Consider the following 27,321-nt stretch of genomic DNA (forward strand, 5'->3'; position numbering starts at 1 on the left):
ACAATGTCAGCGAGTCCTGCCAGTTTCTTTGACTGTATATGAAGCAAACCTCGATGATGAAAGTTCCCAAGTCTTTAGTGCCAAATCTCAGTGGCACCAACTTTGGATATAAAGGCCGTCAGATTTAGAGCAAAGCTTTTTCCTTTCATTTTGACATTGAACAAGTCTTTGCCACAAGCATCTCTGATCAAGCACTGCTTATTCTCAAACAACACTTTATAGCCTTTATCAAGTAACCGACCAACGCTTAAGAGATTTTGATCAATTTTAGGCACAAATAAAATATCTCGAATAAATTTTGTACCTTCATAGCTTGTTATAGCTACTGTGCCTTTTCCCTTGACTTCCAAGTGTTCACCATTGACAATCCTCACTCTCTTGACTTCAATGTCTCTTAATTCCTCAAAAAACTCCTTGTCATATGTCATGTGATTTGTGCACCCACTGTCAATCAACCAGCTCTCGCTTGATTCTTTGCCTGAGGAAGAAGTGACCATAAACAATTGATCTTCTTCTTCTTCTTTTTGATCAACTACATGTGCATCTACTTCTTTCACCTGATCTTTGGCTTTGTAAATCACAGCTTCATGTCCAAGTTGATTGCATTTGGAGCAAAAGGCATCAGGTCTTCTCCAACACTAGGATTTTTCGAAACCTTCTCCTTTTGTCTTATGATAATTGGCAGATGGATCTCCATTCGTCGATTGGTTTTTGAAAATTTTCTTGTTTTATACCTGTCGTCTTGATGCTTGACATGTAAGGCACCTTCAATCACCCCTTCTTGCTTCATAGGCCTCCTTTGCTCTTGTGCCTGTAAAGCATTCAGGAGCTCTATAAGAGAAATATTTGAGAAGTCTTTGGTGTTCTCCAGAGTAGTAATGGTGGTTTCAAACTTCTCTGGAACAGTGACTAGCAGCTTTTCAACCATCCTGAAATTATTTAACACAGAACCAAGCAATCTGATCTTGTTGGCAATGCTGAGAAGTCTGTTAGAGTACTCTTTCACCGACTCCGACTCCTTCATCTTCCGCAACTCGAAATCCATAATCAAATTCAAGACTTTTATTCGATGAATCCTCTCATCTCCTTCATATTCAACCTTGATATAATCCCAGATTTCCTTTGCTGTTTTGAGGGACATTATTTGCATGAAGATCATTTGAGATACAACGGCAAATAGGTAAGCTTTTGCCTTTGATTTTCTTGTCTTCTTTTCCTTCTGTACTTTGATTTGTGCTAAAGTAGGATTTGCTAGAAGCGGAGGGACCTCATAATCCTCTTCTATTACTTCCCAAAGATCCAAAGCCTCTAGATAAGTCTCCATACGAACTGTCCACATTTGATAATTATCTCCATCGAAGACTGGTGGTGCAACAGCTGAAAAACTGGATTCTCCTTCGATTTTGATCTCATCGATCCCTTAAGAAAATAGCTCTGATACCAATTGTTAGTGAAAGAATGAGTGATTGAATATATATAAACAATACAAAAAGATATTTAGAGAATCTACCTGAAAATCTATAGAAAATCTGGTAACAAACCAATAAACAAATAAAAAACTCAATCAAATCAAAACTAAATCTAACTCTTAACTACAACGAGATTTAATCTGATACAACAATCTAAACAAATATGTCATCTTTAACAAGACTGAATAAACTTTGAAAAAGCTTTAGTTTTGTGTTCTAAGAAGTATGCCCAACTGAAATGAGAGAAATCATCTACAAACACCATCACGTACTGAAGGCCGGTATAGCTTGCTGTTCACGTTGGATCCAAAAGATCAGAATGGATCAATTCCAATACTGTTGAAGCTCTACTCCTTGAGCTTGGAAAGGAAGACGATGAAACTTGCCATATTGGCAGCCTGGGACAAATCTCATCATGCTGAATATCTTTAAAAACAAGAAGACAATCAAGAAGTTGTTTTGTGGATATTTTTTACAACAACTGAAAATCCACATGACTCAAATGAGCACGTCAAAGCGTTGAGCTTGCATTATGACCAGTTTTCTGGATAGATTCAGCACTAGCTGATAAAACAGACAAGATTCTTTTCTTTTTCCACAGAATATGATATCAGCAACAACATGAATTTCAATATCTTTAAGAACAAAAAAGAGCATAGCTTCCTAAATCTATTATTTGTGATATAGAAGCTAAGATTTTTGTTCAAACCAGGAACATGATAATTCAACGTTGTCTAGAGTATCTGCTTGAATTTTTGTGTCATCACATTCAATTAAATTAATTAGAATGATAAATTAATTAGTAATTAAATGTGGGTTAAGAAAAATTGGTGCCTAGTTTTGATGAAATGTTTATTAAAGTAGAAGGGACTAAACTTGTAACCTACAAATGAATGAATGTTTTATTTTAGTGAGAGCATGTAGTTATGCTTTGGGTTATTTTAGGGTAACAAAAAGAAAATGGTTAGGCTGACAATAATGATGAAGATGAGGAAGTTTGAGTTTGGTTTGTTGTCCATTAAAATTTACCAAAGCGCACCAAACTATCGAACTGAATTGGTTTTAAAAGAGTGAGGCACTGAATTGCTTGGCACCAAGAAAAGATATGGGCAACAAGGGAGGATCAGAAGCTTGGGCTTTCATCAAACAAGTGGTAGTAGGACGATGGTTTAGTGTATTCGCGGGACTGATAATGATGATCGGCAACGGCACCACTTATGTGTTTCCAACATATTCCAAAGTCATAAAAACCCAATTTGATTACAGCCAAACCCAAATCAACACATTGGGATTCGCCAAAGATCTCGGGTCGAACATCGGAATTATCGCGGGGCTTTTGGCGGAGGTGACTCCGACGTGGGTTCTCTTCATAATTGGGGCATTTCAAAACTTCACCGGCTTCTTCTTGATTTGGCTCTCCATAACTGCCCGGATCGCCAAGCCAAAATTCTGGCAAATGTTCATTCGGGTTTGCTTCGGTACTAATTCTTCAAATTGGGCCAACACTGCCATTATGGTGACGAGCGTGAGAAACTTCCCCGACCGACGAGGGATCATTTTGGGTCTTCTTAAAGGGTAGGTGGGTATTGGAGGTGCCATCATAAGCCAACTTTATTTAGCCATTTACGGCCACAATGATCCACCAATCTGGTTCTTCTTTTCGCATGGCTCCCCTCTCTCCTAATCCTCATTCTTTTCCCCTCAATTCGACCAATTCGTATCCGTAAGCATCCCGATGAACTCAAAGTGTTTTACCAGTTACTTTAAGTCTCAATTCTTTTGGCGATTTTCATCTTGTTTTTAACCATTGCACAAAAACAAGTGGTTTTCTCTCGAGCTGGGTACGTAGGTGGCGCATCCTTTGTGGTTTGCTTACTATGCGTACCCATTTTAATCGCATGTAGAGAAGAGTTGTTGCTCTACAAACTCAACAAGCAAACCGCTGGTCCTTCTGTCCCAGTCTCCATGCTTCACCAAAACCCTCCCACCCTCGCTACCTCTGTCAGTTCGGAAGTCCCCGAGGTTTCGCCCTCGTGTTGCCAAAACATATGGAACAAGCCTGAAAGATGGGAGGATTTCACCATCTTGCAAGCCGTGTTCAACAACGATATGGCTCTTATTTGGTTAGCTACATTTTCTGGATGTGGGTCCTCTCTAGCCGCTGTAGATAATCTAGGTCAAGTTGGGGAATCACTTGGCTACCCACAACGAGCCATAGGCATCCTTGTTTCGTGGGTTTCCATATTCAATTTCTTTGGCCGAGTTTTCTCTGGCTTCATCTCAGAAACCCTCATGACCAAATAGAAGTTGCCTCGTCCTCTAACCTTTGCTTTTGCCTTTCTCATCACTTGCATTGGCCAGCTTTTCATCGCCTACCCTTTCCCAGGCTCCGTCTACTTAGCTGCCATAATTATTGGGTTTTGATTTGGAGCTGAAAATCCAATGCTATTTGCCGTAATATCTGAGATATTTGGTCTTAAACGTTACTCGACGCTGTTCAATTGTGGGCTATTGGCAGCCCCATTTGGGTCTTACATACTGAACGTGGATGTTGTTGGGAAGTTGTACGATATGGAAGCTTTACGTGAACATAAGCAGATTGCGGGGAAGGGGTTAACTTGCACCGGAGCTCATTGCTTTGGCGGGTCTTTCACAATATTTGCTGCAACGACATTGTTTGGAGCCATAGTTATGTTTGTGTTGGCTTACATGACTCGAGAATTCTACAAAAGGGATGTGTATAAGAACTTTAACGAGGAGATATGGATTCCCCAAACCGAAATGGAGTTCTATCGCTTAGATAACAAGAAGAACATTGAGGATTAAATTCAAACCATTAATCTTTCAAACCTCCCATGCTCACTCAATTTGAGGACACTCTAAGGGTCCTTTGAAAAAAATATTTGAGAGGGAATATTCAAAGGTTTGTATCTCTAAATTTTTTAAATTTTCATTTTAATATGATTATCAATTTCATTATTAAATGTTGACCAAATATTTGAATTATTTTATATTATTCCAAAATATATATAAATATCTAAAACGTTTTAGAGAAACTTCTAAATAGTGAACTCATGCTCTAACGGATTAATCTTCTTAAATTAGTGATGATCTTTTAAGATAAAACTTTATTAAAAGACCTTTTGATGGATAGAACATTAAGTATTGGAAAAATGATTGTTCAATACATCATACAATGATTCTTCATTATCTAGCAAACGTATTTTAAAAATCTTGAGGCGAAGCTCGAAAAGAAAAGCAAAATGAGGAGAATACTAGCTAGCAGTGGGTTTAGCCTATTACATAACAATTCTTTTAATAAAATCGGAGGGAAATAACTTTCGAAAAGCCAAGTTTTTCATAGTTATTTGAGCCAAGTTAATTAAATTGTATGAACTTAATTTTTATAAATTCTTTGTGAAAAACTACTTTGATGGAGGACAAAGTTAAAATGAGTTAACTGAACTTTAATGAGATGCTAAAGAATAGAACTTGATATGTGCTAGTATCATAAGTTAAAATAGACATGGGTCTCCCAATAGAGCTCCTACTTTTTCGCCTACAAGCTCGAAGAGAAGTCATACGAGTACTTAGTAGTTGGTAGACACAAGGGTCTTTCCATCTTAAAACTTGACACGACATTATGGATCTGTTCACCAACCAATCTTTTGTAGATAAAATTTCGGTATTGATCAAGTTTATTCCACGATGACCCTGGAAAATCATTCAATATTGGAACAAAAACAAGGTAGCACCTCATAATTATAAGATACACAGGATCACGACATAGACATAAATAAAGTGACTAACTAATTTATCTTAAGGATACTGTACTCAACCCTAAGGATCAGATGTGCTCTAAGGAACTTTGTAGTCAAATGTCACCTCTATTGAATGGATATGGCAACCTAGAGGGTCAATAAGGTTCTTAAAAAAAAATATTTAAATATGCTTAATTTTCTGAATTATTTAGATCAATTAAAAATCACAATTAATAATTAACACATCAAGTAATAATAGTTCTATTCAAAACCATAAATAATTATGAAAGATTTAGAATAAGGAATAAATCACAATATTAATTTCACACTTCAATAGTGTTAGAAGAGAATATAACACTGTAGCTTTACCGTGGTTCAATCAAACTCGACTTACTCCACTCAATAAGTACCTATTGAAAATTTTGAAAATAATCTTTCTGGACTCTTTCCACACATCAGAGTAAAACTGCTACAAATCTTTCTTGACTCGTTCCACACATCAGAGTAAAACTGCTACAAACTCTTTTTACGAGTTTAAAAGCAAATTCAATTCTTTCTACGACTCAAGATCAAACCGTTATAGATGTTGAAATTTTGAAGAATACAACACAGCTGAGTTGAAGAGTAGATTTACAATTTGAATACTCAAAATAATATCTTCAAAACAACTCTCTCTAAAGAATAAGATTACAAAATAAAAAGTGAAAGTTTGGAGAGATCTAAGGAACTTTAGAAAAGTATAGAATTCAAGAAACATAAAAATTATGCATAAATTAAGGAGTTTAGGATGAGTTTAAAAAGGAAGATGGAGTAGCAAAAAATTATGGTATAAATGGTATATTTCGTGAAATTATATTGGTTTGAAATTATATTGTTGTGAACATATCTAAAAAGATATATGGTGTAGGAGGGAAGTGACGCTAGAGCAAACGTTGAAAAGATCAAGAGCTATCAGAGAACCAAATAGGGATATCCCTTCATTACATTATTTGTTGCCTATGATTCAAATCTTTGTATCAAGCGTCAGAACATGAACCAAATAGAGATGTCCCTTCCTGTCCTTTGAAAGAGATATTTTCTAAGAGGGAAGATTCAAATCTTTGTATCCCTAATTTTTTTTAAATTTCATTTTAATATGATTATTCATTTCATTATTAACATAAGACTTTATTATAAGACTTTTTTGTCGACAGAATTATATAAAAAAAAATGGCCTTTCTGCTAATTGTAATGACCATATTTTCTTTTGAAATAGAGCTGCTACTACATGCATCACATGACTGTTAATTCACGACAACATATTAAGACATTTAACATACATAGTGTCACGGCCCGATTTTCGAGGCTTCAAAAAACCAAATCGTGACTAAAAAGATGAAATAAAAAACAAATGAAATTAAAAAGAAGATAAAATAGGAGATGAAAATTTGATAAAATTTAAAACAAGAAAAAGGAGTCGACACCAAAATTAAATACAAAATTAAAATCAAATAAAATACAATTATGAAAAAAAAATACAAAAGACTCTAAAAAACGACAAGGGACTGACGCTCCGGAATGACACCCCTCTGTGACAGTGCAGCTCTCGAACACCTCCCCGTATCGACGGGTACTTGAAAAAAAAGGGGAGAAAGGGGTGAGTATAAAAATATACTCAGTAAGCAACCTACTTGTAGTCTCTTTTCGCATCCTTATCTACGTATCCAAGGTCTTTCTCGGGTTTCTTAGGAGAGTGATCTAAGCTACAACTCTCTTTTCTGTATCTTAGGAGGCTTGCCCATTATATGCAGTGAAATGGTCAGTGTCCGAGGTGAGGCGACCTCATAAGTAAATCTGAGGGGATCGTACGGCTGGATCTAAATACGTCTCTCTCTGAACATCATCCGAAGAGGTTAGCTGACAACCCTCTCACGGGACCATACATCCACTAAACTCGGGGTGCGACCCCCTGTGTGCCGGTCAGCTACTAAGTCATCCTACGTTGCTCCACGTCCCCCGCTTAGGGACGGGTTTCTACGGCCCAGGAGTTCTGTTCAGAAGACCCCTTAGCTATCACCACTAAGTCTGGGCACCTGTCACACTTCCCTATCTGGATCTGCCAAGCTCAACGATCTTCGTACCGGAGCTCTGTCTCGACGGTACGGTATCGGAGTAGAGAGGGAAGTGGAGGCTCTGATGATACTACCCACACTGCTCAACTCTAGCGGGCTACGTACACTTACCATGGTGTTTTACTATCCTTTCTAGGGTGGAACTTGGTGGCTTAGACTTGGATTCATGCATCTCTAGGATTCTCGTGCCTACTCTCACAAACCTATCGGGTTTAGAATTCTAGGCTATGGATCTGCTAGTAATCATTTTGCGGGTCTATATGCACGGTGTTCTAGAGGTCTCCCAATCTAGGATCTCATCTAGCATACTTAGTCACAAGCACCCTAATCTACGCTCATAATTCCTTCCTATTCAACAAGAAAGATAACACAAGCAATCATCATGCATAGGAGTTCACACGCAACAGTTCATGAAATAAATCACAATATTAATTTCACATAGGGAAGAGTAAGAAAATTTAACACTGTACTCCTTAGAGTGGTTCGATCAAACTCAACTTATTCCACTCACCAATCACCTATTGAGAATTTTGAAAAGAATCTTACTTGACTCTTTCCACGTATCAGAATAAAACTGTTAGAAACTCTTTTTACGAGTTTAAAAGCAAACTCAATCCTTTCTACAACTCAAGATCAAAGCGTTATAGTTGTTGAAATTTTAAAGAATACAACACAGATGAGTTCAAGAGTAAATTTATCATTTGAATATTCAAAACAATATAATCAAAATATAATATAACTCTCTCTCAAGAATAAGATTAAAAAATAAAAAGTGAAAGTTTGGAGAGTCAACACAGAAACTTTAGAAAAGTAAAGAATTCAAGAAAGGTAAAAATTGTGCATAAATTAGGACGAGTTTACAAAGGAAGATGGAGTAGCAAAAATCATGGTATAAATGGTATATTTCATGAAATTATGTTGTTGTGAACATATCTAAAAAGATATATGGGGTAGGAGAGGAAGTTAGTGTTTGTTTCCGCTTGCGAAACCATTTTCCATCATTAAACTCTATCTATGTTGCGTTAGGTAAGATGTTTGGAACTGAATTTTCGGCACCAAATTGGGGACTCAAAATCTCATTCCCAATTTTCATTCTTCATTCTTCATTCTTTATTCCTCATTCTCGTTCTCATTTTCAGCCAATTCTCGTTCTCATTTTCAGCCAATGTTGACACCTCTTATTCCTAAATAATAATCAATTTCTAGAGCCCACTAGTCCAGTTAGTGACCATGGGCGACAACCGTGAAACAGAAAGTTGGCTATTTGTGAAACAAGTTGTCGAAGGACGATGGTTTTCAGTGTTCACCTCTTTTCCGATCATGATCGGTTGCGGTTCACCTTACTTGTTCGGAACATACTCCAAACTCTTAAAAACAAAATTTGACTACAATCAAGCCCAACTTAATACCTTGGGATTTGCTAAAGATCTCGGCTCCAACCTCGGAGTTTTTGCCGGACTTTTCGCCGAGGTGGCTCCTCCGTGGATGCTTTTCCTTGTGGGGATATCCTCCAATTTCTTCAGCTACTTTATGATTTGGCTCTCCGTTTCTAACTACGTCCCAAAACACCATTTATGGCTAATGTTTGTTTACATCTATATTACTTCTAATTCACAAAACTTCCCCAACACGGCCGTTATGGTCACTAGCGTTGGAAATTTTCCTGATCAACGGGGTATCATTTTGGGCCTTCAAAAGGGTTTCGTTGGCCTCGGTGGTGCCATCCTAACTCAGATTAATTTAGCAATCCACGGCAACCAAAATTCTATCGATCTTCTCCTTCTTCTTTCATGGCTACCCTCCATTGTATGTTTCTTGTGTTTTCTTCCAATTCGGACAATCAAAGCTCGAAAGCATCCACAGGAGCTCAAAGTGTTCTACCACTTGCTTTACGTGTCCATAGCGATAGTGGTGTTCCTCTTGTTTCTCACCATAACCAAGAGAAACATTGCTTTCTCTCAGGCTGGCTATACTAGTGGCGTCGTGGTCATCGTTGTCTTAATCTGTCTACCCCTTCTGATAGCTATTAAAGAAGAACTTTTCTCTTCAAGCTCGGTAAACAAACCATGAATCCTTCTGTTGTTGTTTCGATTCCCCGTGAATTTTGGGCAGATCGTCGAGTCACTTAAATATTCAAATCATTTCATAAGTATTTTGGTTTCATGGATTTCGATATTTAATTTCTTTGGTCGGGTCTTCTCCGGTTTCATCTCTAAAACCCTTATGACCAAATACAAATTACCCTGCTCTTTCATGTTTGGTCTTACCCAAGTTTTTACCTGCACCGGCTTGCTCTCCATCGCATTCCCTTATATAAATTCAGTCTATGTAGCTTGGCTGATCATTGCGTTTGGCCTTGGAGCCCAAACTCCATTGATATTTGCCATAATCTCTCATCTCTTCAGCCTCAAACATTACTCAACACTGCTCAACTGTGGGCAGTTGGCTGTCCCACTTAGATCTTATATAATGAACGTGGAAGTAATAGGGAGGTTTTATGATGCAGAAGCCACTAAAATTGGAAATGTGAAGAACCGGAAGGGCCTAACTTGTACTGGAACTCATTGCTTTAGTGAGTCGTTCATGATTTTGGCTGCAGTGACGTTGTTTGGAGCGATGGCTTCATTTGTGCCAGCTTATAGAACTCGAGACTTCTACAAAGGAGATGTATATAAGAAATACAGAGATGACATGGAGGTTAATTATTCGAACGTGAAATTATATTCTTCTGATGATACGAACAATGAACACAAAATGAAAACTGATGATCAAAGTAAATAAGAGAAACTGCTCAACAAAAGCATACCTACTTTAGGACATTCTACTTTGGTTTTAACCTTTTGATTTTAACCTTTTGATTTTGTGTTAGAGATCTTTCATTCTTTTGTAAGAATTGCTTTAATACGTGACAATTTATAAATATAATATCAAGAAAGTTTCATGACTAATAAAACAAATTGTGGATATGGGAGAAGGGAGTTTGAAATTTAATGTTTTTGGAATATTAGTGGTTGATTATTTAATATTAGTGGTTGATTATTTAATATCTTTTTATTTCTTACCGTTGACATACTTTACATTTGATATGCCATATACAAAATACAGAATGTCACTCTTGACTTAGAATGAAAATCGACTCGATAATTACTATAATTTAAAAAATAATAGTTGATCAAATAGATTTTTATATAATTCAACAAAAATTTACAAAAAATAGGTCGTAGAAATCATTAACAAACATATCAAAAACAAAGTATACATTCAAAATATAAAATATTTAAATTATGACTTACATCTATGTTCTATCGTGACTCATTTTCTAGAACTTCAAATCAAAAATTGCAGGAAGACTGACAAATAGATATCGAAAAGTACGATGAATTTTTTTACAAACCTTAAAACAATAAAAAAAATAAAATTAAAATATAAAAAAATACATTTACCATTCAAATGTATCATTTGAGATTTAATTAAAAAACTAGCATAGAAAACAAAATACAAATCAAGTACCAAAAAGACTAACGCCGTAGGAAAACCCTCCTTCACGACCGCATAACTCCCAAAAATTTTCCACCTAGACCAATAAATTAACTATCACCTCAAAAAATGAAAAAAGGTAATATTTTGTGGGTATAAATAAACTCAATAAGTAATCTACTTATAGGTTCTTAATTGCATCCATGACTTAGTTAGCTACCATTGGTTTTCGTCTTGAATCTAGGAAGTTCAGACCTAAATTGTACAACTATCTAAGTTGTTGGGAGTTCCTGAAGTACCTAAGATAATTTTCATGCATGCCATAAACTAAAATGTGGTTTAGAGGAAGTTGATCTCCTCAATGACCTAATTGAGTTTTAGAGTGAACAACTTACTTAACTAACTTACATTTCTTAGGAAGTAAATTATGGGTATTCTAAATTGAAGAGGAGCAACCTCACCAAACATAATAACATAAAGGATAATATGGTATCATGAATCTTGAACATCATTCATGAAAAGGATAGTTGGTAACCCTCCACAAACCATAACGTCACACTAAAATGGAGGAAAGACCTCGTGTGCAGACAAACTACTGAGTCTATGTGTTGTCCGTTCTCCTGCTTGAGATGGGTTTATGGGAAAAAAATCCTATTTAGAGACTCTTAACCATTTCCACACATGATAAAAGCATTAACACGAAATAACCTCAATGCACTACCTCTATGACCAAACTGAGTCAAACTCAATAGCACTCATCATGAAGCTACCACTCAACCGGGTATTTTTAGGTCTATTTATGTCCCTAAGAGCATTAATAATTTCCTAGAGGGAATATGAAGTGGTCTCGGCTCTAGTGATATCATTCACTACTGCTAATAGGCAAGATAAGCTTTCCAAGTTCTCCTAAATGCTATAATTGTAAACTAGTACTTAAGGGCATCTTAACAGACTTTATGGACTAATTCATGGGGTTAATAATAATCTAGGTGCACTAAAGTTCAGTTCTTTAAGCATAACTCACGATCCATGGGTGTTCTATTCACTGAAAATGTCCTAACATGATAATTGTGACATAACTCTAGTTCTAGTGCTCTAATCTTATCATACTTTTCTTATTCAAGTTTGTGCAAAGATTTAAATTTTGAAATCCCCCTTATTACTGCTTTAACTAAAATCAAAGTTCCTAACATAGTGAAAATCTTCTTATATAGCTTAGAACATTTAGTTCTCATCATGAAAGAATGTAGTCTTTTGACACGTATTCCTCTAACATGCAAATCAATCGGCTGAGTTAAGTATTCTAATTATGCATACTCTAGCTATTTAAAATAATCATGCTCATAAGTTATCATATCCTAGCCATTCTTACTGGTATTACTTAAAAGTAATTTGATATAACCACTTATGTAGCACCAAAATAAATAATATTAAAAAAGAAAGAAGTCAAAGTAAATAAAGGGGCAAATGGGTCATTTTGTCCTTGGGGCTGATTATGGGGTCATGATTGGTATTAACACAATACCTGCAAAAGAAAGAACAGTTAGAAAGTGGAAAGAAGTAGAAGAGAGAAGAAAGAAAGAGTGGCCTGAGTACTCACCGGACCGCCGCCAGAATTCGCCCTCAATCTTGATGTAGTTTCATGGACCTCTTTCTTGGAGGAATAGTGAGGTTCAAGAGGTCGGAGTCCCATTTCTTCCGCCAAAAAACCGAGAAGGATCGTGAGGTGAGTTCTGTTAGTTTATTTAATCTTGTATTAACCGTAATTCATTTGTATTTCAAATTATGTCGGTTAAGGGAAGGTTAGCAGTTAAGGTTAGGTTAGCCGTTAAGGGAAGTTATTAGCAGTTAGTGTGGCTATTCTGTCTATATATGTACTGTGTAACAAGTTGAGAGTAAGTTGGTTTTCTTTATTTTAAAATTAGTGTCTCTCTTAGTTACATGAGTGTTTCTGATAAGTTCTTGGTATTCCTCAGATCTGAAGCCACCATTTGTGACTCGTGAATATGTTCATATAGGAGGATTACTCTACAAGATCAGTGAAGAAACTTGCCCGGGAAATGTGACTGATATCGATATTTCGAGGTCTCTTTCCAAGAACAATAAGGAGGCGAACGACCTATTTTTAACTCTCTTATTTTGGTCTATGTTGAAGTAAAGTTTAAGAAAAAAATATGCAGACCTAGTTTAAATCACGATCTATAACTTTACCGACGACGAAACTATATTAGATTTGGATTCTGGATCAAAAGATATGAAAAAGAGAAAATGGTAAAAGATCTAACCAAAAATCGAATTTCGCTTTCCGTCAGGAGAGAAAGAGAGAGAGAGATTTTTTCCGACAAGCCACGTGTCCTCTGGCGATAGGAGAAACGCGTCGAGACCAGAGAGGGACACGAGTCAAGTTTTGGGTGGAGCCACGATTCGTGTGGAGAAATGCAACTTTGTCCTTTCTGTGACGATCTGACCCAACCCACAAACTAGAGTACCGATCCACAACCCAACGAAGCAGTCGACCCTCTGTCCAACCTGAACTGCCATCTGAAACCCAATCCGTGACTCGCGCGTGAGACCTGCGATTGGAACCTTCCTGGGCACGCAGGGCGCGCGGAAGGTGCGTGTAAGCTCCTTTTAGGCATGTTCCATGTCTATTTGTCCGATTTTTATCCCGATTCTAATTCTAACCATGTTTTTATGTGAATTAGGACCTTATTGGAGAAAATCAGTATTTTTGAAAATGCTATTTGTTTAGAAACGCTAAATGAAGGGCATGTGTCAATCATGTAAGTCACCGGATTTTTAGGAAGCAATACTCGTAGGGATTGCTTGGAATGCATGCATGCTAGTGAATTTACCTTAGGTGGCAGCTTTCCATAACTAAGCTTAAGCTTTCCATGACTGAACTTAAGTAATGTGATTCATTGAGACTCCTAATTAAAACAATATCATCACCAGTAATAATCATGTCATCAACATAAAGTAAGGGCAGGGTGCATACAGTTGTTGTTTTCTTAACATATAAGCTCGGATCAGCAAGACTTAAAACAACAAAAATTAAGATACTGAGCAATCTTACCAAACCAAGCATGAGGAGCTTGCTTGAGTCCGTACAATGCCTTCTTAAGTCTGCACCATAATCAGGATATTCCTTAGAGGTAAATTCTTGCGGTTGCTCCATAAAAATATCACGATTCAACTATCCGTAAAGGAAAGCATTTTTCACATCAAGCTGCCATAACTTTCAGCCTTTACTAGCAGCTAAAGAGATGATTGTCCATAATGATGTCATCCTTGCGACCGAACTAAAAGCCTCATCATAGTCTCGACCATATTGCTGAGAGAACCCACGAGCAACAAGACGAGCTTTGTGTCTATCAATTCTATCATCAGCTTTTTTCTTCAACTTGTAAACCCTCTTACAAGTAATTAAATCGGCATCATGAGACTTTGATACAAGCTCACAGGTGTCATTTTTTTCAAGTGCTGAAATTTGTTCCATCATTGCATTTTTCCATTCTGAAATCCCTTTAGTTTCACTATACAACTTCGGCTCATTTTTCCTTGTATCTCCCATAAAAAAAAACAAGATAGAACAGAAAATTGATTAATGTCAACTGCAAAATCAAACAAATGATTTGATAACTTTTTCTGTCTTTAAGGATTTTTTCTCGTGCCAACCTCAATATTTGTAGTGGCTTATGTATTCTCCTCAGCTTGAATGCCTGTCGCAATTGAAAATTTTCTTTCTTCCTAATGTAGAATTATTAGGAAAGCGTGCAACAATAGTTGTACTTTTGCTGCCATCTGCATCGTCTTTGTAACATGAAATTTCATCAAACACCACATCACGAGATACAATAACCTTCTTTGTTTCCAAATCCATACACCACCAACGTTTTCTATGAGTATCATAGCCAACAAAAATGCATTTCTTGTTCTTTGGGTCAAGTTTAGTTCAATTATGTTTTAATACATGAACATAACAAATAGACCCAAAATTACGAAATTAACTCACATTGGGTTTACGATGATAAATTAGCTCGAATGGTGATGATTCTGTCCCTGACCCTGGAGGTAGCCCTTTACAACATGACAAGCTATTTGAAAAGCCGATGCCCATAACTCTCTTAGAAAACTCCTCGCATGCCGCCAAGACAAGCAAACTGATATAAGATGAGCTAACTTGTGCTCAGCCTCCCCATTTTGTTGCGGGGTTTCTGGACAAGTCAGATGACCTGAATCCCATGCTCCTTGGAGTATTCCATAAAATCATTTGAAAGAAATTTCCCTCCATTATCAGTGCGCAAGCACTTGATTTTCAATTCAAATTCTTTTTCTACAACATGAATAAACTTGTTAGTGAAAGAATGAGGATTGAATGGTTGATAAGAAGATTATGTTATGAAGAGCAAGAATGCTCTATTATATACAAACAATACAAAAGGATATTTAGAAAATCTACCTAAAAATCTGCAGAAAATCTGGTAACAAACTAGTAGATGAATAAAAAACTAAATCAAATCAAAACTAAATCAAATCAAAATTAAATCAAATCAAAACTAAATCTAACTCTTAAGGATAAGGAGATTTAATCATATACAAAAATCTAAACAAATACGTGATCTTTTAACACTCCTCCTTGTTTAGATCTTGTGAACTCCAAGCTTTTTTCTGAAGATCCATCTTACTCCAATTATCTTTCTGTTCAGAGGTCAATTAACCAACTCCCAGGTTTTGTCTTTCTCGATCATCGAAAGCTCCTCCTTTGACAGGTGCATCATCAACCAAAGCATCTTGTCGTTCATCTTTAGACTCTTCTTGTCGTTCATCTTCAGACTCTTCTTGTCGTTCATCTTCAGACTCTTCTAACATGCTACCAAAGATTAAATTGCTTGGTGCATTAGAAATCTGATTCACCTTCGTCAATTCTTCTCAATTCCATTGCGCATTCCCAATAAAATGAACATCTTGGCTCACAATAACACGACTAGTGTGTGGTTCAAAAACTCTATAAGTTTTGAATATAGTGCTATACCAAACAAAGATGCCAACTTCTGGCTTTTTGTCAAGCTTGTCAAGCTTATCATGCTTGACCTGTGGAATGTAAGTGAAGCAAAGACACCCAAGGGAACTTTAAAGAAGGTTTGTAACCATATCAAGCTTCAAATGGTGTCAGGTCCTTCACAGATTTTGTTGATATTCGATTTTGCAAGTACACAGTAATGTTTGCTGCTTCTCCCCAAAAACGTTTTGGAAGATTCTTCTCATGAAGCATGCATCTCGTCATCTCCATTATGAATCTATTCCTCCTTTCACTGATGCCATTCTGTTGAGGAGTGTTGTTAGATAAAATGTCTGAGGTTTCCTTATTTAGATTTACCCGTTTTAATTAGTTGATTAAATATCTTCCTTTGATCGTTTGACAAACACGTCGAATGGATTACCAATTTTGTAGGTGACCATTTTGGAGCAAATGACACAGATTTAGTTGGCCCTCTTCGGCCATTTTTAGGATAGTTAATTATTTAAATAGGTGAATCGGTTGGAGAAGAAAAAATCACCTCTTTATAGCAAAGTCAAATTGCAATTCTCTCTCTCTCTGTTATTTTTACGCGTTTTATTTTCTTCCAACGACTTTCCTCTCTCTTCCCGTCAAACGATTTCCTCTCACACCAGAAAAGAATTTCCTTTCCCGATTGTCGAAAAACAACAAGTGGTATCAAAGCCAGGTTGAAGCCATCGGTGGTATATCATTGCGGAGGAGCCAATTTTATCAACAGTCAAGTTGAATAGCTAAAGTGGTTAGAGCGTCGACCTAACAACACACAGGTCTCAGGTTTGAGTAGAAGAAAATGAAAAGCGCGAAAATACACACATCATGGGGTCCATCCTCGGGCAGGCTCACTCACTCCTCCACGCTGCCGTCGTGTGCTGGCATCTCCATCACCGCCACAAAGAGGTCGACGCTGTGATGATGGACATCGAGTTGTCGTTGAGCGAGTGATCAGGGAGACGACGACCGCCACCGTGTTCAGTACCCGATGCTGTCAAGGTCCTACTACTACAACGAGTGGGTCCATCTCAGGCAGGCTCACTCACTCCTCCACGCTGCCGTCATGTGCTGGCATCTCCATCACCGCCACAGGCTTTCGCCGCCATATTACGATTTGTGCCCCTAGAGATGCTGGTGCCTCTCTCCACCAAATGCACCGCGCAATCGCCCTGGGAGGAAATCAAATCTCGTTGGGTCGATGTTCAGCGAGTGCAGGAATCCAACATCGTGCAGCTGCGGAAGAAGCTCTCGGAGATCTGCTTTAAGGACATGGCGAATCCGTTGATGATTTTTCAATGCAGATCACGGGGCTCGCCAATAGCATCACCACTCTCGGTGGCAGCATCAGCGAGACAGAAATCGTGAAGAAAGATGCTGTAGGTCATCCTCGATCACCTCGAGCAAGTCGCGATTTCAATCAAGACATTGCTTGACGTGAACGACCTAATAGTGGAAGAGGTGACCGAAAGACTGTATAACGTCGAGCAGCAGAAGAAAAATACCGCTTCAGCAGTCGACAAAGAGGGTCGTCTACTCCTCACAGAGGAGGAATTGCTTGCACGCCTAAAGCCCCTTCGCGACAACACCGGCGAGAGCAATGGGCCCTCCAGTTGCAAAGGCGGTAAGAAGCCATGGAAGTCTCACGGATGCATGCGGAAAGATGGTGATAAAAAAGGAGTCGACCGATGGTAGGCCTATCCAGTGCTCGAACTGTGGGAAGATAGGTCACCTGAGCAAGAATTGCTGAAGCAAGCTCAAGAACAAGGAGAATGCCGAGAAGGCCCATGTGGCTAGAATTGCTGGAGCAAGCTCAGGAATAAGGAGAAGACCGAGAAGGCCCATGTGACTCAATCTGAGGAGGACGAGAATAAGGAGAAGGCCAAAAAGGTCCATGTGGCTCAATCCGAGGAGGACAAGTCAGCTCTCTTCATGGTAAGTGCATCAGTCTTATCCTTCGTCCCCAATTTCGATTCCAAATTCACGGAGGTGGAGGTAATCGATGACGGCATAACTGCTCCTCTGGTGAGTGTCGAACCCGAGCTCCAGCTAGGCGTAGCAAAGGCACCAGCTGGGGAGCCAATTCAACTAAAGGAGGAGCGAGTGTTCTCTCAGATCAGCGAGAGGGACGAGCAACATGAGCACCGGCGATGGGTCCTCGACACAGGGGAAACATTCAAGCTCGACTTGGGAATTCGCGAGACGGTAAAATTCGACGATAGCTCTGTCGTCGAAATTGAAGGGCGCGGCACCATCTAGTTCATCAGCAAGGGAGGCGAGCACCGCAAGCTGACCGATGTCTACTTCATCCCAAGGCTCAAGGCCAACCTTGTGAGCCTGGGTCAACTCGATGAGGTCGGCTATTTCATTTCCATCGAGCGCGGGCTACTCAAAATCTGCGATGATCGACAACGGTTGCTCACGCAAGTTTGGTGCACGACAAACCGTCTTTACATCCTAGAGATAGAGCAACCCGTCAACCTCTCGGCCAAAATCGAAGAAGTATCTTGGAGGTGGCCCGCAAGGTACGGGCACTTAAACTTTCCTGCTCTAGAAAAACTACAGAAGGAGGAGATGGTGCACGGTTTGCCGACAATCAAAGGCATGCACAAGCTATGCGACGGGTGCCTCATCGGCAAACAGAGGCGCACCCCCTTTCCGTCCCAGACATTCTACCACGCCGATGAGCCATTGGAGCCTTTACATGGCGATATCTGCGGGCCCATCAAGTAGGCGACCCCAGGCGGTAAGACCCTCTTCCTCCTGTTGGTCGATGACAAAAGCCGCTTCATGTGGCTGATCGTGTTGCAAGTGAAAAGTGAGGCGGCAAAGGCGGTTAAGCACATTCAAGCGCGAGCGGAGGCTGAATGCGGGAAGAAGATGCGAGTGCTGCGCACAGACTGAGGCGAAGAATTCACCTCAACAAGTTTCGATAAATACTGTGATGAGTTCGGTATACAATGGCAACTAACAGCGCCCTACTTCCCCCAGCAGAACGGAGTGGTGGAACGCCAAAATCAGACCATCGTCGAGACAACAAGGTCTTTGCTAATGATGGCCGGGATGCCTGGGAGATTCTAGGGAGAGGCGGTAATGACGGTCGTCTATATCCTCATTCGGTCGCCAACCCGAAGCCTCGAAGGGAAGACGCCATACGAGGCCTAGTACAACAAGAAGCCAGCAGTACATCATCTCCAAGTGTTCGGCTGCATTGCATACATGAAGGTAGCACGTCCCCACCTCGCCAAGCTTGATCCTAGGGGGCTGAAAGTTGTCTTCATCGGCTACGAACCCAAGAGCAAGGCATACAGACTCTATGACCCTATGGGGGGGCGAGCTCATGTGTCTCGCGACGTAGTCTTCGACGAAAGCATCTTCTGGCAGTGGAATGACGTGATTGAGGCAAATCATAATCCAAATCAATTCACGGTGGAGGACCTCATCACCGAGCCGAAAGAAGGAGGAGCCCAGCATCAGGAGCCGTCACCGCCGCCAGCAGGTGCACCCCTTGAACCAGTGGAGTTCGCAACACCACAGACTGCGGATTCGACTCTGGATGCCGATCACGATGATGATCTGGTGGCCAGGTACCGGAGGATGGACGACCTAGTGGGAGGAGGTGAACCACCTGGACTGGCGGCGCGCGAGCTCGAAGAAGTGGTCGAACTGCATGCCATCAGCGCAAATGAACCGAACACCTTCGCTGAAGTAGAAAGGAACTCGTGCTGGCTGAAGCCAACCGAGAACCAGACATGGAGTCTGGAGGATATGCCACCGGGACACCGAGCCATAGGGCTCAAATGGGTCTTCAAACTGAAGTGCAACGAAAAGGGAAAAGTTGTGAAGCACAACCCGTCTGGTGGCGAAGGGCTATGTCCAGAAGCAAGGAGTGGACTTCGAAGAGGTATTTGCGCCGGTGGCAAGGTTAGAATCCGTCCGCCTTTTGCTGGCAATCGTGGCACATTGCTCTTGGGAGGTCCACCACATGGACGTGAAGTCCGCTTTCCTTAACGGAGAGCTGAAGTAGACCGTCTACGTCCGACAACCACCTGGCTTCCTGGACAACGACAACCCGGGTAAGGTACTGCACCTGCACAAGGCACTCTACGGGCTTCGGCAAGCACCACGAGCCTGGAACGCGAAGCTCGACAGTACCCTACTGTCCCTGAAGTTCAAGCGTTGTGCCTCTAAGCATGGCATGTACACGCACGGCCACGGCGAGCAGCGACTGATTGTGGGAGTGTACGTCGACGACCTCATAATCACTGGGGGCGACATGGAAGTCCTTGGAAGGTTCAAGAGGGAGATGTCAAAGAACTTCAAGATGTGCGATCTCGGCGTACTCAACTACTACCTCGGCATCGAAGTGCAACAGAGTACTACTGGCATCACCATCTGCCAAAGTGCGTACGCGAAGAAGCTGTTGGACACAACTGGGCTTGCGGACAGTAACCCTACAAGGACGCCAATGGAGGCCCGACTCCAACTAAGGAAGACCGGCACTACGACGACAGTCGATGCCACCAATTACCGCAGCATTGCCGGGAGCCTACGCTATCTGGTAAACACTCGCCCTGACCTTGCTTTCTCAGTTGGATATGTGAGTAGATTTATGGAAGCACCTCAGGAAGAGCATCTTGTGGCTATCAAGCGCATCCTGTGCTATGTGGCTGGAACCACTGGTTGGGGTGTGAGATACAGCGCAGGGAAAGGAAAGACGAAGCTTGAGCTGGTCGGCTACAGTGATAGTGACATGGCCGGTGACGTTGATGATCGTAAGAGCACCAGCGGGATGATCTACTTCCTCTCAGGCGGCACGATCTGCTGGCAATCAACAAAACAGAAGGTAGTTGCTTTGTCTTCCTGCGAAGCAGAATACATCGCCGTTTCGACGGCGGCAACACAAGGGGTCTGGCTTGCGTGACTGATGGAAGAACTCATCGGGAGAGAAAGCGATCCATCAATGCTATACGTGGACAACAAAGCTACGATCTCTCTAATGAAAAATTTAGTTTTGCACGACCGGAGCAAGCACATAGAAATCAGATTCCACTACATTCGAGAATGTGCAGATCGAGGCCTTATCAAGATTGACTTCATCCGAACAGAGGAACAGCTTGGAGACATCTTCATCAAGTCTCTGGCACGAGTAAAATTTGAGGAACTACATTCAAAGATCGGAGTTCAAATAATAAGGTAGATATACCACAGGTTTTATGATGAGATTGTTAGATAAAAGCTTGAGGTTTCCTTATTTAGATTTACACGTTTTAATTAGTTGATTAAATATTTTCCTTTGACCATTTGACAAACACGTCGAATGGATTACCAATTTTGTAGGTAGCCATTTTGGAGGAAATGAAACAGATTTAGTTGGCCACTCTCTAGCCATTTTTAGGATAGTTAATTATTTAAATAGGTGAATCTGTTGAGAAGACAAAATCACCTCTTTTTTAGCAAAGTCAAATTGCAATTCTCTCTCTCTGTTATTTTTAAGCATTTTATTTTCTTCCAACGACTTTCCTCTCTCTTCCCGTCAAACGATTTCCTCTCACACCAGAAAAGGATTTTCCTTGCCGATTGTCGAAAAACAACAAGTGTATGGTGCTGTCAATTGATGTTCAATTCCAGCCTCTTCACAAAACCTGTTAAAAGTTTTTGAAGTGTACTCCTCGCCATTATCTGATCTTACAGTTTGAATCAAGTATGCACTTTCATTCTCAACTCTAGCTTTGAATTTCCAAAATACTCCCGCAACTTCTGATTTTTGCTTCATAAAGAAGATCCAACATATTCTTGTTAGATCATCAATAAAAATAATGTAATAAAGATTACCATTTAATGATGGTGTTCGCTGAGGACCACAAAGATCAGTATGAACTAGTTGCAGTTTTTTCGAGGCTCTCCATGCCTGTTTAGGAAAGGGTTGCCTATGTTGCTTCCCAAAATTACAAGCACGGCAAAGAGGCATGTCATCAACAATGTCAGCAAGTCCTGCCAGTTTTTTTGACTGCATATGAAGCAAACCTCGATGATGAAAGCGCCCAAGTCTTTTGTGCCAATTCTCAGTGGCACTAACTCTTGATATAAAGGTCGTCGGATTTAGAGCAAAGCTTTTTCCTTTCATTTTGACATTGAACAAGTCTTTGCCACTAGCATCTCTGATCAAACACTGCTTATTCTCAAACAACACTTTATAGACTTTATCAAGTAACTGACCAACGCTTAAGAGATTTTGATCAATTTTAGGCACAAATAAAATATCTCAAATAAATTTTGTACCTTCATAGCTTGTTATAGCTACTGTGCCTTTTCCCTTGACTTCCAAGTGTTCACCATTGCCAATCCTCACTCTCTTGACTTCAGTGTCTCTTAATTCCTCAAAAAAACTCTCGCTTGATTCTTTGCTTGAGGAAGAAGTGACCATAAACAATTGATCTTCTTCTTCTTCTTGATCAACTACATGTGCATCTACTTCTTTCACCTGATCTTTGGCTTTGCACATCACAGCTTCATGTCCAAGTTGATTGCATTTGGAGCAAAAGGCGTAAGGTCTTCTCCAACACTTGTATGGTGGATGACCTTTCTTCTCACAATGGCAGTAAGGTGGATAGGATTTTTCGAAACTTCCTCCTTTTGTCTTCTGATAATTGGCAGATGGATCTCCATTCGTCAATTGGTTTTTGAAATTTTTCTTGTTTTATACCTGTTGTCTTGATGCTTGACATGTAAGGCACCTTCAATCACCCCTTCTTGCCTCATAGACCTCCTTTGTTCTTGTGTCCGTAAAGCATTCAAGAGCTCTGTAAGAGAAATCTTTGACAAGTCTTTGGTGTTATCTAGAGTAGTAATGGTGGCTTCAAACTTCTCTGGAACAGTGACTAGCAGCTTTTCAACGATCCTGGAATCATTTAACACAGAACCAAGCAATCTTACCTTGTTGGCAATGATGAGAAGTCTGTTAGAATACTCTTTCACTGACTCTGACTCCGACTCCTTCATCTTCCGCAACTCGAAATCCCTAATCAAATTCAAGACTTTCATTCCATGAATCCTCTCATCTCCTTCATATTCAGCCTTGATATAATCCCAGATTTCCTTTGCTGTTTTGAGGGACATTATTTGCATGAAGATCATTTGAGATACAGCGGCAAATAGGCAAGCTTTTGCAATTGATTTTCTCGTCTTCTTTTCCTTCTGTACTTTGATTTGTGCTACAGTAGAATATGCTGGAAGCGGAGGGACCTCGTAATCCTCTTCTATTACTTCCCAAAGATCCAAAGCCTCTAGATAAGTCTCCATACGAACTGCCCACATTTGATAATTGTCTCCATCGAAGACTGGTGGTGCAACAGCTGAAAAACTAGACTCTCCTTCCATTTTGATCTCACCGATCCCTTAACAAAATAGCTCTGATACCAATTGTTAGTGAAAGAATGAGTGATTGAATGATTGATAAGAAGATTATATTATGAATAGCAAGAATGCTCTCTCCATATATATATATATATATATATATATAATAAAGAAAGATATTTAGAGAATCTACCTAAAAATCTGCAGAAATTCAGTTAACAAATCAGTAAACAAATAAAAAACTAAATCAAATCACAATTAAATCAAATCAAAACTAAATCTAACTCTTAACTATAAGGAGATTTAATCAGATACAACAATCTAAACAAATACGTCATCTTTAACAAAACTGAATAAACTTTGAAAAAGCTTCACTTTTGTGTTCTAAGAAGTATGCCCAACTAAAACGAGAGAAATCATCCACAAACACCATCACGTACTGAAGGCCGGTATAGCTTGTTGTTCGCGTTGGACCCAAAAGATCAGAATGGAGGAATTCCAATACTGTTGAAGCTCTACTCCATGAGCTTGGGAAAGGAAGACGATTTGACTTGCCATATTGACAGCCTGGACAAATCTCATCATGCTGAATATCTTTAAAAATAGGAACGATGTTGTTTTGTGGATATTTTCTGCAACAACTGAAAAACTCACTAACCCAAACGAGCATGCCAAAACGTTGAGCTTGCATTATGACCAATTTTCTTGATATATTCATCCCTAGCCGATAAAACATACAAGGATTCTTTTCTTTTTCTAAAGAACAGGATATCAACAGCAACATGTTTTACATTAGAAAGAATTTGAATATCTTTAGGACCAAAAAGAACATACTCTCCTGAATTTGTTATTTGTGATACAGAAAGCAAGATTTTTCTTCAAACAAGGAACGTGATAATTCAACGTTGTCTAGAGTATCTACTGGAATTTGTGTGTCATCACATTCAATTAAATTAATTAGAATCATAAATTAATTAGAAATTAAATGTGGGTTAAGAAAAATTGATGCTTAGTTTTGATGAAATGTTAATTAAAGTAGAAGGGATTAAACTTGTAACCTACAAATGAATGAATGTCTTATTTTGGTGTGAGCATGTAGTTATGCTTTGGGTTATTTTAGGGTAACAAAAAGACAATGGTTATGTTGAGATGAGGAAGTTTGAGTTTGACTTCTTGTCCATTAAAATTTACCAAAGCACACCAAATTATCGGAATTCGTTTTAAAAGAGTGAGGCACTCAATTACTTGGCACCAAGAAAAGATATGGGCAATAAGGGAGGATCAGAAGCTTGGGCTTTCATCAAACAAGTGTTAGCAGGACGATGGTTTAGTGTATTCGCGGGACTGATAATGATGATCGGCAACGGCACCACTTACGTGTTTCCAACATATTCCAAAGTCATAAAAATCCAATTTGATTACAGCCAAACCCAAATTAACACATTGCGATTCGCCAAAGATCTTGGGTCGAACATCGAAATTATCGCGGGGCTTCGGGCGGAGGTGACTCCGACGTGGGTTCTCTTCATAATTGGGGCATTTTAAAACTTCACCGGCTTCTTCTTGATTTGGCTCTCCATAACTGCCCGGATCGCCAAGCCAAAATTCTGGCAAATGTTCTGATAAGATAAGGAATCACTACAAGGGGAGTAAGATTTGGATTACCTTGTTGATCGAATATCTCAAGCCAAGAACACTTTGTTTGAGATTCGAATCACTCCAGAAGCAAGATCGATCATGTCTAGCTTCAATGATTCTTGTTGATCAAATATCTCAAGACAAGAACACTTGATTAAGATTCGAATCACTCCACAAGTAAGATTGATCATGTCGAGCTTGAATGATTCTACATGCAACCTAAACTACATAGAGTTGCATAGAAACTTAAGCCATTGGCTAAAGAAGAGCAAAAATGCTTCTTTTACTATATCTTCAAGTCTGCTTACAAATACAACATACATGGCTTTATATAGCCTCAAAATGAAACTATTAAAGGCACACCAAAAGTTGTAACATTCATACTTAATGACCATAATTAGCCATTATGTAAATGTAATCTAAATTAAATAAAAAGTCTTAAAATACAATAACTCTAAATTATTCTAAATTGTAACCCACCCAAAATTTGCAACAATCAAACTTCATTTCTACTTCAATGTAGCATGAATTGAAACATCTTTTGATAATTTTGACAACCTTTTCTTCACATCTTCATTGAAGTATATTGTATGATTGATTTCTCTTGGTTCATATCATTCTCCACTTCTTCAAGAGGATTCGTCCTCGAATCTATTTGTGAAACTTTGCTGCAAAAAAATAAGTTATGGAAATACGAAGGACCTCACAACACTCTCTCACGAGTATACACTCAAGGAGTTTTAGGACACTCTTTTACACTCAATTACACTGCCATTATGGTGACGAGTGTGAGACACTCTTTTAGGCCATTGTATGATTGATGTCTCTTGGTTCATATCATGTTCATTCTGGTTTGCTTCGATACTAATTCTTCAAATTTGGCCAACACTGCCATTATGGTGACGAGCGTGAGAAACTTCCCCGACCGACGAGGGATCATTTTGGGTCTTCTTAAAGGGTATGTGGGTATTGGAGGTGCCATCATAAGCCAACTTTATTTAGCCATTTACGGCCACAATGATCCATCCAATCTGGTTCTTCTTTTCGCATGGCTCTTCTCTCTCCTAATCCTCATCCTTTTCCCCTCAATTCGACCAATCCATATCCGTAAGCATCCCGATGAACTCAAAGTGTTTTACCAGTTACTTTACGTCTCAATTCTTTTGGCCATTTTCATCTTGTTTTTAACCATTGCACAAAAACAAGTAGTTTTCTCTCAAGCTGGGTACGTAGGTGGCGCATCCTTTGTGGTTTGCTTACTATGCGTACCCATTTTAATCGCATGTAGAGAAGAGTTGTTGCTCTACAAACTCAACAAGCAAACCGCTGGTCCTTCTGTCCCAGTCTCCATGCTTCACCAAAACCCTCCCACCCTCGCTACCTCTGCCAGTTCGGAAGTCCCCGAGGTTTCGCCCTCGTGTTGCCAAAACATATGGAACAAGCCTGAAAGAGGGGAGGATTTCACCATCTTGCAAGCCGTGTTCAGCAAAGATATGGCTCTTATTTGCTTAGCTATATTTTCTGGATGTGGGTCCTCTCTAGCAGCTATAGATAATCTAGGTCAAGTTGGGGAATCACTTGGCTACCCACAACGTGCCATAGGCATCCTTGTTTCCTGGGTTTCCATATTCAATTTCTTCGGCCGAGTTTTCTCTGGCTTCATCTCAGAAACCCTGATGACCAAATACAAGTTACCTCGTCCTTTAACCTTTGCTTTTGCCTTTCTCATCACTTGCATTGGCCAGCTTTTCATCGCCTACCCTTTCCGAGGCTCCGTCTACTTAGCTGCCATAATTATTGGGTTTGGATTTGGAGCTCAAAATCCAATGCTATTTGCCGTAACATCCGAGATGTTTGGTCTAAAACGTTACTCGACGCTGTTCAATTGTGGGCAATTGGCAGTCCCACTTGGGTCTTACATATTGAACGTGGATGTTGTCGGGAAGCTGTACGATATGGAAGCTTCACGTGAACATAAGCAGATTGCGGGGAAGGGGTTAACTTGCACTGGAGCTCATTGCTTTGGTGGTACTTTCACAATATTGGCTGTAGCGACATTGTTTGGAGACGTGGTTATGTTTGTGTTGGCTTACAGGACTCGAGAATTCTACAAAAGGGATGTGTCTAAGAACTTTAATGAGGAGATATGGATTCCACAAACCGAAATGGAGTTCTATCGCTTAGATAACAAGAAGAACATTGAGGATTAAATTCAAACCATTAATCTTTCAAACCTCCCATGCTCACTCAATTTGAGGACGCCCTAAGGGTCCTTTGAAAAAAGATATTTTTTGAGAGGGAAGATTCAAATCTTTGTATCCCTAAATTTTTTAAAATTTCATTTTAATATGATTATTCATTTTATTATTAACATAAAACTTTATTATAAGACTTTTTTGTCGACAGAACATGAAAGATCGAAAAAAATGACCTTTCTGCTAATTGTAATGACCATATTT

General features: G+C 39.5%; 3 protein-coding genes across 3 annotated transcripts; 2 read left to right on the forward strand and 1 right to left on the reverse strand.

Annotated features, from left to right (window-relative positions):
* Positions 1-2,574: 2,574 nt before the first annotated feature.
* On the forward strand, positions 2,575-3,773 carry LOC147786530 (protein NUCLEAR FUSION DEFECTIVE 4-like). The gene is made up of 2 exons (XM_087120495.1): positions 2,575-3,044; positions 3,374-3,773. Exons 1-2 carry the CDS (start codon positions 2,575-2,577, stop codon positions 3,771-3,773), a joined length of 870 nt encoding a protein of 289 aa, XP_086976621.1.
* Positions 3,774-22,372: 18,599 nt separating this feature from the next.
* Positions 22,373-23,248, reverse strand: LOC147786531 (uncharacterized). Its single transcript, XM_087120496.1, has 2 exons — positions 22,575-23,248; positions 22,373-22,511 (listed from the first exon to the last, which is right to left on the reverse strand). The coding sequence occupies exons 1-2, from the start codon at positions 23,246-23,248 to the stop codon at positions 22,373-22,375; spliced, it is 813 nt and encodes a 270-aa protein (XP_086976622.1).
* Positions 23,249-25,758: 2,510 nt separating this feature from the next.
* Positions 25,759-27,072, forward strand: LOC147786532 (protein NUCLEAR FUSION DEFECTIVE 4-like). The gene has a single exon (XM_087120497.1). It carries the CDS (start codon positions 25,759-25,761, stop codon positions 27,070-27,072), a length of 1,314 nt encoding a protein of 437 aa, XP_086976623.1.
* Positions 27,073-27,321: the final 249 nt, after the last annotated feature.

The sequence above is a fragment of the Cucurbita pepo genome, chromosome 20 (assembly GCF_057944985.1).
Source record: "Cucurbita pepo subsp. pepo isolate OVF chromosome 20, ASM5794498v1, whole genome shotgun sequence".
NCBI classification, from domain to species: Eukaryota; Viridiplantae; Streptophyta; class Magnoliopsida; order Cucurbitales; family Cucurbitaceae; genus Cucurbita; species Cucurbita pepo.